This window comes from Pieris rapae, chromosome 20 (assembly GCF_905147795.1).
Source record: "Pieris rapae chromosome 20, ilPieRapa1.1, whole genome shotgun sequence".
NCBI lineage: Eukaryota > Metazoa > Arthropoda > Insecta > Lepidoptera > Pieridae > Pieris > Pieris rapae.
The window spans coordinates 8,178,684-8,193,876 of NC_059528.1; the positions used below are offsets into that span (position 1 = coordinate 8,178,684).

At 32.7% G+C, this 15,193-nt stretch overlaps 1 protein-coding gene across 12 annotated transcripts in view; it reads right to left on the minus strand.

Moving 5' to 3' along the window:
• Positions 1-15,193, minus strand: part of LOC110999013 (dystonin) — a 215,954-nt gene that overhangs the window by 130,875 nt on the left and 69,886 nt on the right. For 5 of the 12 annotated variants that reach the window (XM_022267872.2, XM_022267886.2, XM_045632559.1 and 2 more), the window contains 2 exons: positions 8,991-9,052; positions 1,310-1,399 (listed from right to left, as the gene is read on the minus strand). In XM_022267872.2, the coding sequence (XP_022123564.2) occupies positions 1,310-1,399; positions 8,991-9,052 (152 nt within the window). Of the gene's footprint in view, positions 1-1,309; positions 1,400-2,805; positions 2,899-3,765; positions 3,784-8,990; positions 9,053-15,193 lie in introns of all 12 variants that reach the window. The other 7 variants (XM_022267867.2, XM_022267860.2, XM_022267859.2 and 4 more) reach the window with 2 other exon arrangements.

The following is a 15,193-nucleotide window of genomic DNA, read 5'->3' on the forward strand; positions in this document are numbered from 1 at the left end:
ATATTAATATTTAAATATGAAATATATACACCATTACTAAGAGTAATATAAATTGTAATTAAATCAATTTAGATAAATTAAAAGAAAGAATCAAGTTATACGTAATAATAAACCTTTAGCAAATTATTGATTGATACTAACGGAAAAATTAAAGTATGTTGAAATTGGCAGCCCAGAACCACACACCCAAGCAATACTTTAAAATAGTCAAGCCCTTCGCAATTTCATGTTATCATAAATCACGACACACCCGACTAAGCGATGGCTTCCGAACATGACATGCAGGTTCTTTTGAAGCTTAGAAAATAGCCAGTGTGGTTAAACTGTTACTATTAAATTGAAATATGTTAGAATAGATATATAAACCTAATTATTATACTTTATTACTCAAGATGCCAAATTATGGAACATGGTGTAATGGTTGCAGCTGCTTACAAACGTCATGTAAAAGAAAAAACTTGGCGATTAAAAAGAGTGGCGGAGAGTTTATTGCCAATTCTTCTCTTCTACTCCGTACTTCCGTCCTACTCTACCTACCTACCCTGGGTATTGAGGACAAACTAATATACACTAAACTAACTCTCCTATCGTGTTCCTTAACCATACTTATAATAATGTAAAAAAAATACATAAACTATTTATCTATAATTATTTACCAATTGATATCAAACAGGCAGGTCTTTAAGTTTATTTAAAAATCTTCTTTTTGATTATTTTTCCTTTGCCTCATAATTAGGTACTACTTTATATATTAATTGTGACTTAATTAACCTTTGGATAAGCTTTTCATTTTTGTTTATACTTATATTATTATTTTTATTTTTCTGTATATTTTATTTTGTTTAATTTTAGTTATAGTTACATGTTAACTAAAATAAAAATCGTAAATAAAAAGCGTATACAAAGGTTAATTAAGTCCCAATTAATATATAAAGTATTTGATATATATGTATATTTTGAGTTTATTTTTGTTCATTAATTATGCACTTCTTGTACTTTATCCTCGGTAGCTGTTTATTTTTTTTTATTGTTCCATATAAGGGTTGGCTGCAAGAAATCGCCCAGTAACTTATCTAACCTGCTTGTTTTTTTTATATGTATGATTTTGTATATGGTAATGAAGTGTAAATAAATAAAATTAAAGACATCACCAGCAAGAAAATTGCTGAGTAATTTTCCTCACATATCTTCAAAACCAAAACAATAAAAGTCACTGAGAATCAAATTTTTACGCCGCAAGACTTTGCACAGTGGTAAAAAACAGCTAAACTTAACGCTAAAACCCAATCATAATGATAATAATATTTACCAGGTGTTCGCCAGAAAGCACCTCCAGCAGGGAGATAAGGTTGAGTCCATCCCGCAGGTCTTCGAAAAGATCGTTCACGTGTCTGTTCACCTGAAAATGAGAGCATCTCATCAGTATACCTATAATAATTAGTAAAGTGTGATAGGTCCTCATCTTTTTAATTTAATACATAAAATAACAATCTACATACAAGCAAGAACTATATCTATATATCATTACATTAGTTAAATTATAACTAGGCACAAACAATTTCTAAAGCATTAAATTAAACTAGCTCAGACGGAGTAAAACACATTTTTTTATAGCAGACCATGACAGCTGCAATCATTTAAAACCTCGATTTTGATTAAGTAATTAATTCGTTTAAGTCCGTAAAAGAAGTTAATTTTAATGTGATTTACATCAGACAACATTAAAACTACGTGCTATTAAGTGCACACGAATCAGACCAGAAAAATAAAATTTATTTACTTATTTAAGTGGGTTCTACCAAATAAGTCTAACAAATGATACAAATCCCTTTTTTCTGGACTGATATAAAGTTAAGTATTATACAAAATTGCATAAACAACTATATAACAACTCAACCTAGCTGCATGCTTTACATTTAATAATTAAGTTAAAAAAAACATTAATGTGCAAGAATATTAAAGAAATCTACTGTTATCTACTATCTCCAAATTTAAATTAATAAGGACCAGTAGAAACAAGAAATCTCAACTTATTCACTATCTCTATTGTACAAAGCTACATCTCATCTATGCATTTAATAATACATTTAGGTCCGTATTTTCCAGTTTAGGTACACTGGAGAAATATTCGCACATATTCATTTCTACATGAACAAATATTGCAACTTAAACACCTACAACATAAATTACAAAGAAATTTACGAATACATAATCGATTACAGAACTTTATATATCTAAAATATAAAAGTGAAACACATAATAATTCTAATTAGACTTGTGATACAAATAAATATTTAATTGATCTTTCTTCCGTCTTTTGTGTCTTCTATTTCACTTACAAAAGACCATCACATACATAAGAGTCACCGGCAATATACATGCAAGGGCTTTTTTACATGACAGAGGCCAAACGGGCAACACCTGATGTTAAGTGATGCCGCCGCCCATGGACACTTGCGTTGTATTGTTTTAAGTAGTGGTACGTTTTTTTCAAGGACCCTACGAAACTGGCAACACTTATATTGCCACATAGCGGCAAAAACTTTAAAAAAACTTAGTTGTGGAACGACGGACGTCGAGTTGATACTGCTCAAATGTAGTAGCTTTTCAGTATTTAAAGGGAGAAACGAAAAATAGAAAACATTGATTAAAAATTATTTAATGTTAAATGGGATTGAACATAAAAACCTGTAGAATAATATAGACTAAATCAAGCAAAATAAATCGAGTGTTGTATCTATAGCAATAACAGATAACGTATTCATCCTGAGTGCGAAGCTTCTAACAAGGCGCATGCCGACTTACTTGTTGAGGTGGACAACAGGGTTGGTTGTTGACAATCTCGCAGACATGGAGACGTGTGTAGGTCTGTCCGAGCAGCGTGAAAAGTTCAAACACCTGAATTTATATTTTTCGTATCAAGCCTGAATAATACGAGACGTTTCTAGACACGCAATAATAACCCATTCGAAACGTTTATGTTTCAATTAAATAGTTTCATAAATGTGGGTAGCAGTGTTTGGCTAATAGCTTCGGCATGAGTCTCTCATCCCTCTGAGACTGTAGGTTCGATCACCGGCTGTGCACGAATAAACTTTCTAAGTGCGCATTTAACATTCGCTTCTTGCATTGCATTTATTTATTTTTAATGTAGGCAAACAAAGTTTAGGATCCATGCTTGATACGAAACTAAGATATAAATAACGTAATTAAAAGCTAAATTTTGAACATTTTATTAACATATTAAAATATGTATGATTAACATGCAGCTAGTGTACGGTGCAATGAATAAAAAAACATTCTACCATGTGGATCATATTATGGAATATTAATGATTTTATCACCTCTAATCACGTAGAAGTGCATGTCTCCTAAGTAAAGACTATTAGCACGATTACTTCATGTTTATAAAACAGAGTTCATGATATCCTAGACGCATGAGTATTTTAACAGCAATCATGAAATGGACAGAACTTTTCAACAAAAAAAAACATGAAATCCTACTTTATAAATTACCGAACAACTTAAAGATGCAAATAATTGATAAATTCAATTTCTCAAGACATATGATCATTTTTCATTTTATTTCTATTTTTTTTTAATAACTGTACCACTAAATAACATGTTATGTAAGGAAATGTCTTCTAACTGTTATTGTTTTATGTAAAAATTTAGTGGTCGTAAAAGACCTTGCTTGACAAATGAACTTAAATAAATAAATTTAAAAAATCTACTGTCTACACAATTATTTACTACATACAGTACCTTTAAATACCTCCAGTGCTAATCCAGGTAAGCGTTGAAAAATTACAAGAACACATTTAGCATATATATATATATATGTAACTTATAACTTAAAACTACTTACTATAAATTGCTCATGGCTTTGTACAATTTAAATGTAACTCTGGATCTAACGTAGAGGTTTTCTATAAACATTGACCCTATTCAAGACAGCTTAACATATGTTTTTGCTTCTGGGTTCTTCATCCTGTCAATATATACATAGAGACAATAATTGTATAAATGAATTTGATAGGTAAAATACACGTTACTCAATCGTCGATTGATATGAAAAAAAAATTAAAAATTTAGTTTCAAAATTGTATATAGTTATCAACAGTAGCCCATAGCATTCGCGGCATTTTTACTTAATTAAGGCTATATTTAGAACCAGCAATTACGTAGTGGCTTTTGCGCATTCTGGCGCATCAATGTACTTTCTGTACATATGCGCATTTAAAACTCGATCGTATGATGAAGGAAAACATCGTAAGACCGGCGGCAATAGACCCGAGAAGTCGACGATATGTCAGGCTGATCACGGAACATACAATCAGACGCCCAGAACTAAAAAGTATCACCATTGGTATATTTAAAATAACAGCTTTATTAAACTCTTTGAAAGGTATATTAACAAATTGTTTTTACTCTCTGATAAAAGACTCTTGTTAATTTGTAGCAATCAGACTGGTTTATTAATGAATAAGATCCCCTTATAGACAAATCAACAGGGCAGGGAAGTGGTCAGGACGGGTGTGTAAACGCGGTACTTCGTGGTAAGTATGGTACTACGTCTGAATGTAAATGAGGTGTAAGAACACAGGCGTCCGACTCAAATTGTTTACGGGACTTCATACTATAAATAAAACTTAAACGACAAGAAAATTGATTGCACTTAATATATCAATAAAGGCATGATAGCATAACGGCGCATCAGGATCCAAGGAATGTGTGATTCATTAAATATGATTAATGCATTATTAGCGGCGCTTCCACACTTGATTGATGTTCAGGGAATTTCAATCAAACAAAATCGTGTTGAATTTTAGCCTGAGATGCCAATTTTGATTAAAAAGTATTTATTATTATTATTAATTACACTTAACTTACATTTATTTCCAACACACATATCAACAGTTTACAATATTCGTAATCCACATAGTTATAATAATTTAATATTGATAAATAAGAAATTAAAACAAATGTAAGAAGTTTCGTCGCTGTGGCAGTGTACAGTAATGCAGTGTGTAATGCTGGCATTTCCTTACTGTATTTCCATACTGATTTGTCAAGTTAGGAAAGCACCAGCCACCAGTCAGTCACAAATGTCTACCAAGCGCCAACTTAATTCTTATACTTGTATTATCCTTTTATCGTTTAAAGCCAAGAAAAATTTGCATTTTTGACGATATAGTACATGATTGCATTGCATTCACCAAATATTACAAATATTAATAAATGTATGCGTAAATTCTTTGTAATATAATTGTTATGAAAGTATACATAAATCCTGTTTATATTTTCAAAAGTCACAAGAGAAATAACATAATTTTATTAAAACTTTTGTATTATTCTTTCATCCAACATATTGTATACGTTCTAGGCTATCAAAGATCTATTTCGTAAAGGTAGATAGAGTGTACAACCTATGTCATGGTTACTTACTTGCCTACTTTTGCTAATTTCAATGGCTATTCAATGTAAAACCTGTTCATACGAATGTATGTCATTGGATACTGTGAAATTTAGTAAATGTACCTAATGTTAACGAAGCTTGTAATTTACAATTACCGAAAATATATACTTATTATCGGTTATATATTTATTAGATGAGCCAATGTCTTTTGGACGATGCCGTCATGATTAAACAAAATTTTCAAATATGAGTTACTGATTCGGTTTTAGAATTTCGCATGACTAACCTGGGAGGCAAACATCTCGATGCCTTACCAGTGACTCACGCGCAGGCTGCCATAACATCCTTTGTTGAGTTGTATAAACATTTGCAATATTGCAGTTCATAGTTCAATGACTGCGCTATTTCGATTTCAATAGGGTGTGAATGGATGCCGGATGCAATATCAGTTACGACGTGAAAACTATTTCTATACTAAGACGTCTTTTAAAGTTGATATAGCAAACGCACTCAGCCAGTTGTATAGGAAAACATTAAAAATTACCAATTTTGTTATCTAGATTCCATTTATTTACTAGATATTCTGAAAAAAACATGGCGTTTAAAGTGGCGAGAGTTTATCGCCAGTTCTTCTCTTCCGTTCGACGCCCTTGATTTGAGAAGCATTTGATATCTATTACTTTTTTAACCTTCATAAGTGTACACTGTACCTAAATTAGTAAATGATTATGATTTTCGTTTTAAATTTTGCGTAGCTTTTTAAAAACCATGCATTTACTTTCATCTGAATACAATGAAACAGATGTATCAATCGGGTCACTTAAAAATGATACTTTCACAAAGACGCCACTGTGCGTCTGAGTCAGATAAATGGGTGGTTGTTTGTTGATTAATAACGGCATTGATAAATAAACGGGCATCGTTCGGAATGCAAAATAAATGAGCACATCTTATTAATAACATTTTATGTTAGGCTAACTGCTTTTATTGGGAGTAATTTTAGGGAATTGGCTGAATTGTAGATAGATAGGATATAATTAGGATTGTGATTGGTGTAACGGAACTTGTCAAGCGAAGCAAGTCTTTGATTGGTCTATATATGCCGTTGACCAATCACAATAAGACGAAAAGCGTTGGGTGTTTATAAATCTAGTTTACGCAAAGGAGTCGTGTTGGCCGAGGAGCTTCAGCCTTAAAATAAAATATGTTTATTATGGAATATAAGGTATCACTTAGACAGGCATCCCTAGTCATCGGAAAAGACGAGGGTGTAGGACGAGAAAAAATGTGAGCCTTTTTACACAGGTTTTCTTTAATACATTTCTTTAAATTATTAAAAAGCAGAGACCAGAGCCTCTGGGATTTTGTTAAAGAAAAGTATCCCTTTTCCCAAAAAATAATTACTAACTTTACATAGTACGGGGAAACTGCAGCCTGCGTATGTTCCGAGTCATTGTGCGTATCTTCTACTCTAGTAAACTTATCACTAATTTTATATACATACATAATATTTTCATAAATATATTGCGAGGGAAAAGTAAGGTCGTAGGTGAAATCACCATCTGTACAGCAATGGACTTTCTTTGCTCATCTACTTGCCTATTAGATTGACAAATAAAACAGAAATCTGAGGCCTATACCTAAAAACGTTATAGCCACGCCCTTTTGAGTTAATAACTCACGGTAGACCAACAGCACAATTCTACCACCAAGACTACTTGAGTTCTAATATCGTATGCCAATGCCACGTATTAGCGTGACCACGACATCGTATTCCGAAGAATAATCAGGGATAATCATTATTCAGTCCATGTCAAACCGAATCATGCGCGGTGAGTTTGACGTATTGACACACGTCCATGGTATGATTTAACGAATGAATACAAATATATTTTCTATCGAAAGTGACATTGATGCTGTCAGAAGTCAGATTATATAGTAGCTTATTCAGCATAAGGCCATTCACAAAATCTAAACCCAGTTGTCCACAAGTTTCTTCTACTTGCTTCACAATTAGCACAAAACATAACTATTGTACCTATTGTACATTTGTCAGATATATTTTAGATTCTTCTTCTTTTAGTGCCTCTTCTTCACTGGAGGTTAATCAGTAGCGGAGGTTAAGCAGTCAGTACGCACATATGCAGCAACATTTCTGCAGCCGCAATACCCGTCCCTAGAATTGGGAAGCCATGATTTTTTCTTCCAACACGCTGTTTACCCTGGATTTTAGGCATTATATATAATTTATAGGCACGTGTTCAGATACGCAACTTTCCTTCAATGGCGACAGCACAAAACTTTCTTCATTTCATTGAAATCTGGGTAATTCCAAGTCAAGACCTAATTTCCAGATCAGGATTCCACTCGTTTGTAATCCAAGTTTAATATCCATACTGCTGTATTCCTAATAGGCATTACGACAGTATGACAGTAAGACAGTATGTCTGGACCATCTTCCGTCTAATGTCTTGTAATCTGATAGTAGAATTCAATATCATTATTATTCGTCTTAAATTGTTATAAACAGACCTCCAACTTGCATAAAATATTATGCTTTTGATACAAATATTCCTGTATTTTCAAAAGTAAGTTTTCATTTCATTTTCCACGAAAGGCACCTGTAAGGAACCTGTACGGAACCTTTCGCACAAAGACAATCACCAAATGTGAATCGCCACTACTAAGAATGCCATCTTCCCTTATACAAAAGGGTGTTAAACATCTGCTCAGACGCAATAAATACACTTTCACATCGCCAAATGTTCGCTGAATCATCTTAACTCCGTTGTGCAATCGTATAAATCATTATGAATTATGTGTAAACCGAACAATGCTCGTGATGAAATCCGTTTTGATTTCAAGTAAATAATAACAATTTTATTGTTCTTGATTTATTTATTTGACAAACAATTCATTATGTGTAAAAGTCGGGAACCCGTTTGAGTAAAAACCGGTGAAAGGTTTTCTAATTTTTCTACAACAAAATTTTATTAATTCCATAAAAAATGATTCCAACACGCTCGATTGCATGAGTGTGTGGGTGCATGTGAGTGAGTTTATGAAATGTACATTTGTGCCAGTGTTTAAGCCTTTTTTTCGGCATTAAGCAGCCTATTTAATCTATTACAGATTCTGCCTGAATATTAGGTCTGGCGACGTGCTTACAGTTCAATTTGTGTCTTTAGTTCTGACAGTAGTAAAAGGATATTTAGTAATTTTAAAAAAATATTTTTTCTGTAATTTTTACAGATCAAATTACATTGAAAGAGACCGCACCTTATGTTAATAATATTGTATATATATTTAGTTTTATATATGTAAATAATATGTGGATAAATAAAGACATATAATTATATACAATTACGCAGCACGTTACGATCTTAACACATATAATTATTCTACAAAACCATGAGCAGAGTAATATTACCAATCCTAATAAGGTAGATTATTATAAAATTCGTAGCGAAGAACGTAAAGAAATATTTTCAAAATTCTAGTGTACTTACATTCAACATTTAAATTAAATTTAAAAAAAGATATATTAGGAGTGGATAAGTTAAAATTTTACCTTTTTCAAGTGTTTGTTGACCCATTTCGTGAACGTTTTCTTCTGGATCGCATCTCGCTCATCTGAAATAAAATAAAATAATGTTAATGTAATTGTTGACACCGCGGGCCTTGTCAGACTATTGAAAAGGAGTCTCTCTCTTTTAAGTTGGCAACTGTCTGAGCATGTCTTCATGTTCAGTTTTGAGGAGAAAGAATCTTTCACGTGATCAATTGCCTTCTGTGTTATCAACCATGAGACAGGACCAGTTACAACCACAATTACACACTTAAAATACTCCTATTTTTTTGTTATTTTACTTTCTTTTTTGATTATTATTATAATTATTATTCTATCTTGTCTACATCAGACTTTAAAAAAAACTTAAGAGTAAAATGGATGCATGCGTACACACGTAATCTACAAAAAAATGCTTCAAGTCTAGATTTACTTCCGTTACGAGAATAGTTTGGCAACGACCTCCGATATAAATACTTTGTCTATCATCAGGTCTAGATTGGTCGTTGAACTCGCCATATGTTGACGCGAGATGTTTTTGCGTAATTAAAATCGAAGATTATATCTAGTACCGGCTTAAATGGATAATGAACCGAAAGTCATTACACATCTGTTAGTCCGATATTAGAAGCAAAAGTGTGGAGTGGTGTGACGAGGACTGTCACATCATATCTATATTACATAAAAACGTTGACGATTCTTTTGAATTTAATTCATCATTTTAAGATACGCAATGAAGGTAGATAAAAAACTAAATAACTTTAAAAAAACTATAAACACGTTTAATATAAATTTCTCCCACAGGAATATTTAATCAAGACAGAGACAGTTAAGCATTAACTGCATCTTAATTAAGCTCTCAGACAGATAATTAAAATACTCTACTAGCTGTAGTCATGTATTTGCGGGAAATTAAATTCGTTTCCAACCTTATATCAACCAAGATTTATTTTATTTATCAGAGGTCAGTTTTAATGTCCGCCCATGGACACTCACAAGTGCGTCTGTTAAGGATCGGTATGCTCTTTTCTTGCAAGGACCCTAAGTCGAATTAGGTTTTTAACACTTCAGTGGCAGTTGGTTACGTATTCTTCTACTGGTATTGTGAACACAAACCTTACATCAGCTATAAAATCGTAGCCTACAAAATCATCACATTAAGATATAACTTAGCACGTTTCTATGGCATATTTTGCCGCTCACCACCACAATGTGGAAACAGCTGCCCACCGAAATATTTCCGAACCAATTCGACTTAGGGTCCTCCAAGAAAAGAGCGTAGCAATTCTAAAAAGGAGTTTTCTGTCCCGCTCTATGTACTTAGCTTGCAAACTGATAGTAAATGTAAATTTAGAATAAACCTTAACATCTTTTCTATTGACGTTCATAAGTGTACTTGCTATATGAATAAAGTTATTTTGAGTTTGATTTTGAAGTTACGCACTTGCGAGCCTTCTGACAATTTGAGTGTGTATGACCTGCACCATTTAACATCAGATGAGGCTTCTTCCCGTTTGCGTTGAGACATCTTTTATATATTTATCTTTTTTTTTCTTTTTCTTATTAGTCTGACACCGAGTACAAAACAATTGCATTCCACCTGGAAACAAATGAGAACCGCTTATAGCAGTTAAAAGCCTCATACAGAACATTCAAAATGTTAATCGTCATACCTCGTCATTACTGTTAAGATAGAAAATGTAGTGAAAATAAAATTAAAATAAAATATTACTCATAAAGGTACTTTTCATTCATTATTCACAAGACCTTCATTACTTCAGTTAAACTGATATTATGTAACTGTTGACTCACTCAAGGGTAACATGCATTTTGGTTAAAAATATGTATAATTATACTTATACTATAATTTACTGTAATGGTCAACATACAAATCTGTTTCTTGACCGTGTAACCAATTTTTTTTCATTGTCAACCAATGAATGAAAGACTCGAAAACGTCTATATTTCCTTTCTTTGTCTTTTAGACTCCTGGACTCCTCGCGATGTTTTTTCTTCTACCGTTAGTGTATGTCTAACGCATTTAGAAAAAATTCCGACCTACCTCAAGTTTGCCGCAGATTTTAGAAATCGCTTTTAAGACCGCCCATATCTTTAAATTTATTACCGAATTTTCTGGCTTGTGTCTTTATAACTACACGATAAGTCTATATACCTATAAAAAATCTAACATATTTAGATTTTTTATAGGGTATAATTTTGGGATGCGTTGCCGGCCTTTGAGGCGGATTTTTTAACTAAAATATCATCGCCTAAATACATGACTTGACTGTGAATCCATTTAAGTCTGGATTGAGTAGAGATGATTTCTTCAGATTATATCTTCAGTTACTGTTAATTCTAAAACATTTAAACTGACAACCTTAAATTTAGTTCTCAGGCAATCTTATATAGTTCAGCGCTTTAGCACAAACATAGGACACATAGGTAGGGTTGGTAGATCATTTAAATATAGATGAAAGTATTAAAAGCATTAAATTTTCTTAACACTTTATTTAAAATAAGACTAAAACGTTTATATTATACTACCTGAGCCGGCAAACGTTTATTTACCGTGTATATAATTCTAGGAAACATTAATTTCTGTTCAATAAAAATAACTATCTACTGTAATAAAAAAATAGGGATTGATCGTAGAGCGATGAAAATTAAAGGTTATGTATGTATACTAAATCATACAAAAAAAATTATAAGTAAATAAAAATAAAATATACCCTTAACATTAGAGGGGATGAAAAATATTGACCGATTCGCAGACCTGACCAATATGCACATAAAATTTTACAAAAATCGATAGAGCCAAATTGGAGGAGTTTAATTATAAATACGTGACATGAGAATTTCATATGTCAGATATTTTATTAATAAAGGCCAATCTCCTTAAACTACCCGAAAACCTGTGTTGTTTGGACTGGAAAGCTAAGGAATACGTCAATTGCACAAATAAATTGGTAAGTGTAATTATACATGTGCAGTGTTGGCCTAGTGGCTTCAGCGTGCGACTCTCATACCTGAAGTCGTAGGTTCGATCCCCGGCTGTGCACCAATGGACTTTCTTTCTACGTGCGCAATTAACATTTCCTCGAACGGTGAAGAAAAACATCGTGAGGAAACCGACATGTCTTAGACCCAAAAAGTCGACGACGTGTGTCAGGCACTGGAGGCTGATTACCTACTTGCCTATTAGATTTAAAAAATGATCATGATACAGATTCAGAAATCTGAGGCGCAGACCTAAAGAGGTTGTAGCGCCACTGATTTTTTTTTAATTATACATCTATAAATATAAAAGTATTTTTATTGTCATTATTATTATAACTTTTTTCTTTAGATCAGGATTACACAAATTAATTCTGGTACACTGTTGAGACCTACGCCTAGTGAACGGTTTTTGGATTATTATTATTACTTAACGCTGTTTAAGGCTTGAAACAAGACAAATTATATTTTATATTATCCACGTTGGCAACCCTATCGCGCAAGATTGAAACTGTGGTCGACGATAAAATCGTTTATAGCCGTCTATTGCATTACATTTTATTATCTGCATTGTACTTCAAATTATTGTGAAATAGCAATCTAATTTGCAACAACAAAATTTAAAAGTGATATATTTAAAGTAATAATTACCTAATTTACAAGTTAGCTTAAATGTGTTTTTTAGTTAGAATAATTTTTTTACATAACTACATCTACATCATTTTTTGTATATCTAGAAGATTAATATATGTTTATTAAATTTATTTAATAAAGAAAACCTTTCTAATTCTTCGAATATAATATATACAATGAACTTGTAATTATGTAGTAATGGTTATATTCTTACATTGTTCCGATTAATAGGTAATTGTTAACCTACTGTTTACTTTTAGTGTCATTAAATTCATTAATTTTGATTTATGAAATTCATGAAATATATAAAAACACACTTAAAAATCTTGACTTATCCAACTGTTTTGATTAACCTCAATCAAAAAAAATCCACCCGAAGATGGTCGAGTCGGTGAGTAATAGAATATAAAACAAGCTGCGCATGGGCATTCTAATATAATAGAAGGCAAACGGGCAGGTGGCTCATCTGATGTTAAGTAATACCATCCGGCCGTGGACGTTGCCAGAAGCCTCGCGTTGAGCGTTGTCGGCTTTTTAGGAATTGGTACGCTCTTTTCTTGAAGGACCCTAAACGCTTTAGTAGCTTTTTATAGTAACTTATTTTGTTATAGTTACAAAGGCGCCTCACCAACACAACTCACGTCGGATCTTATCTAACAGTATGCAAATGTCCTTTATATGGTTAGACCATTGCATGGAGTGACGTCAGCCTTCGTGGAAGTCTGATAGCGTCTCATTTCGCATAACTCAGACGAAACTTTGGGTTTCTAAGCACTTGTTTAGAATTGTTGAAATACCCATAAAACCGTATCAGTCGTAACTGATTCAAACTGTATTTCAATTTCTCGAAAGCTTCAAGACATTTGTCCTTAACCACACGCAATTGTATTTACGTACTCTTTAAGATGTTTTCTTTAAGATTAGACATGATTAATAGATAACAAAAGCTTTTCAGGTAATTATATAGAAATTACTTAATTGTTTAATCTTTTGAGTTGAATTTTGGCCATACTTAAGTACTCTTCTACTGTACTGTACTTCTACAGCTCTATCCAGGTTCTAAGTTGTCTTACGCTTTCTGTTTTTTTTTTAATTATTTAAAAACAACCACTAGGAACAATGAGGTCACACTTTAATCAAAATTGGCTTAGCCATTTCGCTACATTGTTGTATATTAATTGTATTCCTGTTATAAAATCATTATCATAATTATCAAAATTAAGTTAATACCTAGTGTAGTTGTTGGCCTAGTGGCTTCAGCATGCTTTTAATCCCTGAGGCCATAGGTTCGAGCCCCGGCAGGGCGCCGATGGACTGTCTTTCTATGCACATTTAACATTCGCTCGAACAATAAAGGAAATCATCGTGAGAAAACCGGCTTGCCTTAGACCCAAAAAGTGGACATATGTATCTGCACATGAGGCTGAACATCTACTCGCCTATTAGATCGACAAAATATGATAATGAAACAGATACATAAATCTGAGGGCTAGACTAAAAACGGTTAGTTAGGCGTGAGGCGGTATGGATTTCCACAGTTCAGCTACTATTAAATACGTAATATTCCAAGCCCACACGCAAAAAAGGTTTGCAAATATTTAAATTCATCTAATAAACACTAAACTCAATAATGGCATCAAGACGGTACATTCATTCAAAACGAATCAATTCATTTGAACAATCAACTTCGCCAATTGAATGGGATGATGTGAAATATGACCGCTTCAACCGAAGTCATTACTCACAAGACTTTGTATTAGTTCATCATTAGCTGTCTCATACGATAGCTCTTAAAGACAGCAGCAATTTGTTCTGTTTAAGGGTAATACAGTCGACTCGCGATAATTTGCAACTCAATGGATCAGAGATCATACCCACTCTTCATTCTCAAGTAAATAAGAGGTTGATCAAAATTCGTGATTTCTTATTTCTATATTATTATGTATTTTTTATGGAATAGGAGGCAAACGGGCAGTAGGCTCACTTTAAGTTAAGTGATACCTACGATAAGCACGCAAGTGCGTTGCCGACTTTTCAAGAATTGATACGCTCTTTTCTTTAAGGACACCAAGTCGAATTGCTTCAGAAATATGTACTTCACTAGTCAGCACAATTATCGAGAAATTCAAATTATCGTGAGTCCACTGTAGATATATATTATTTATCGTGACATTTGTAATTATAATTTACTTTTGTAATCATTAATATATATAATTTTTATTCATGATTCTAGACTGTTAAGATTAACTTCAAGTATTTATTCAAAAAAAGATTTCTGGTTTTGCCATTAGTTAAGTCTACATTGTTGCATTTCGTTTTAAATTTGGTTATCCACTGTTTCACTGTTTTTAGTATTACTTTTTCCTTACTAGGGTTAGCCAAAAGGCCGCCCGCTGCCTCCGTATTTATGTAATCGAATTTTATATATGTTCCGAATATGCAATGAAACTGTATTATACTTTAACTGTATTAAACAGTGGTTATATCTATCCATTTAGCAAACACACTAACGATCGTCCTTTGTTTTGATCCGAACCGCATTTTATGCATAACTTCAGAGCGGTTGGCTTTGATAA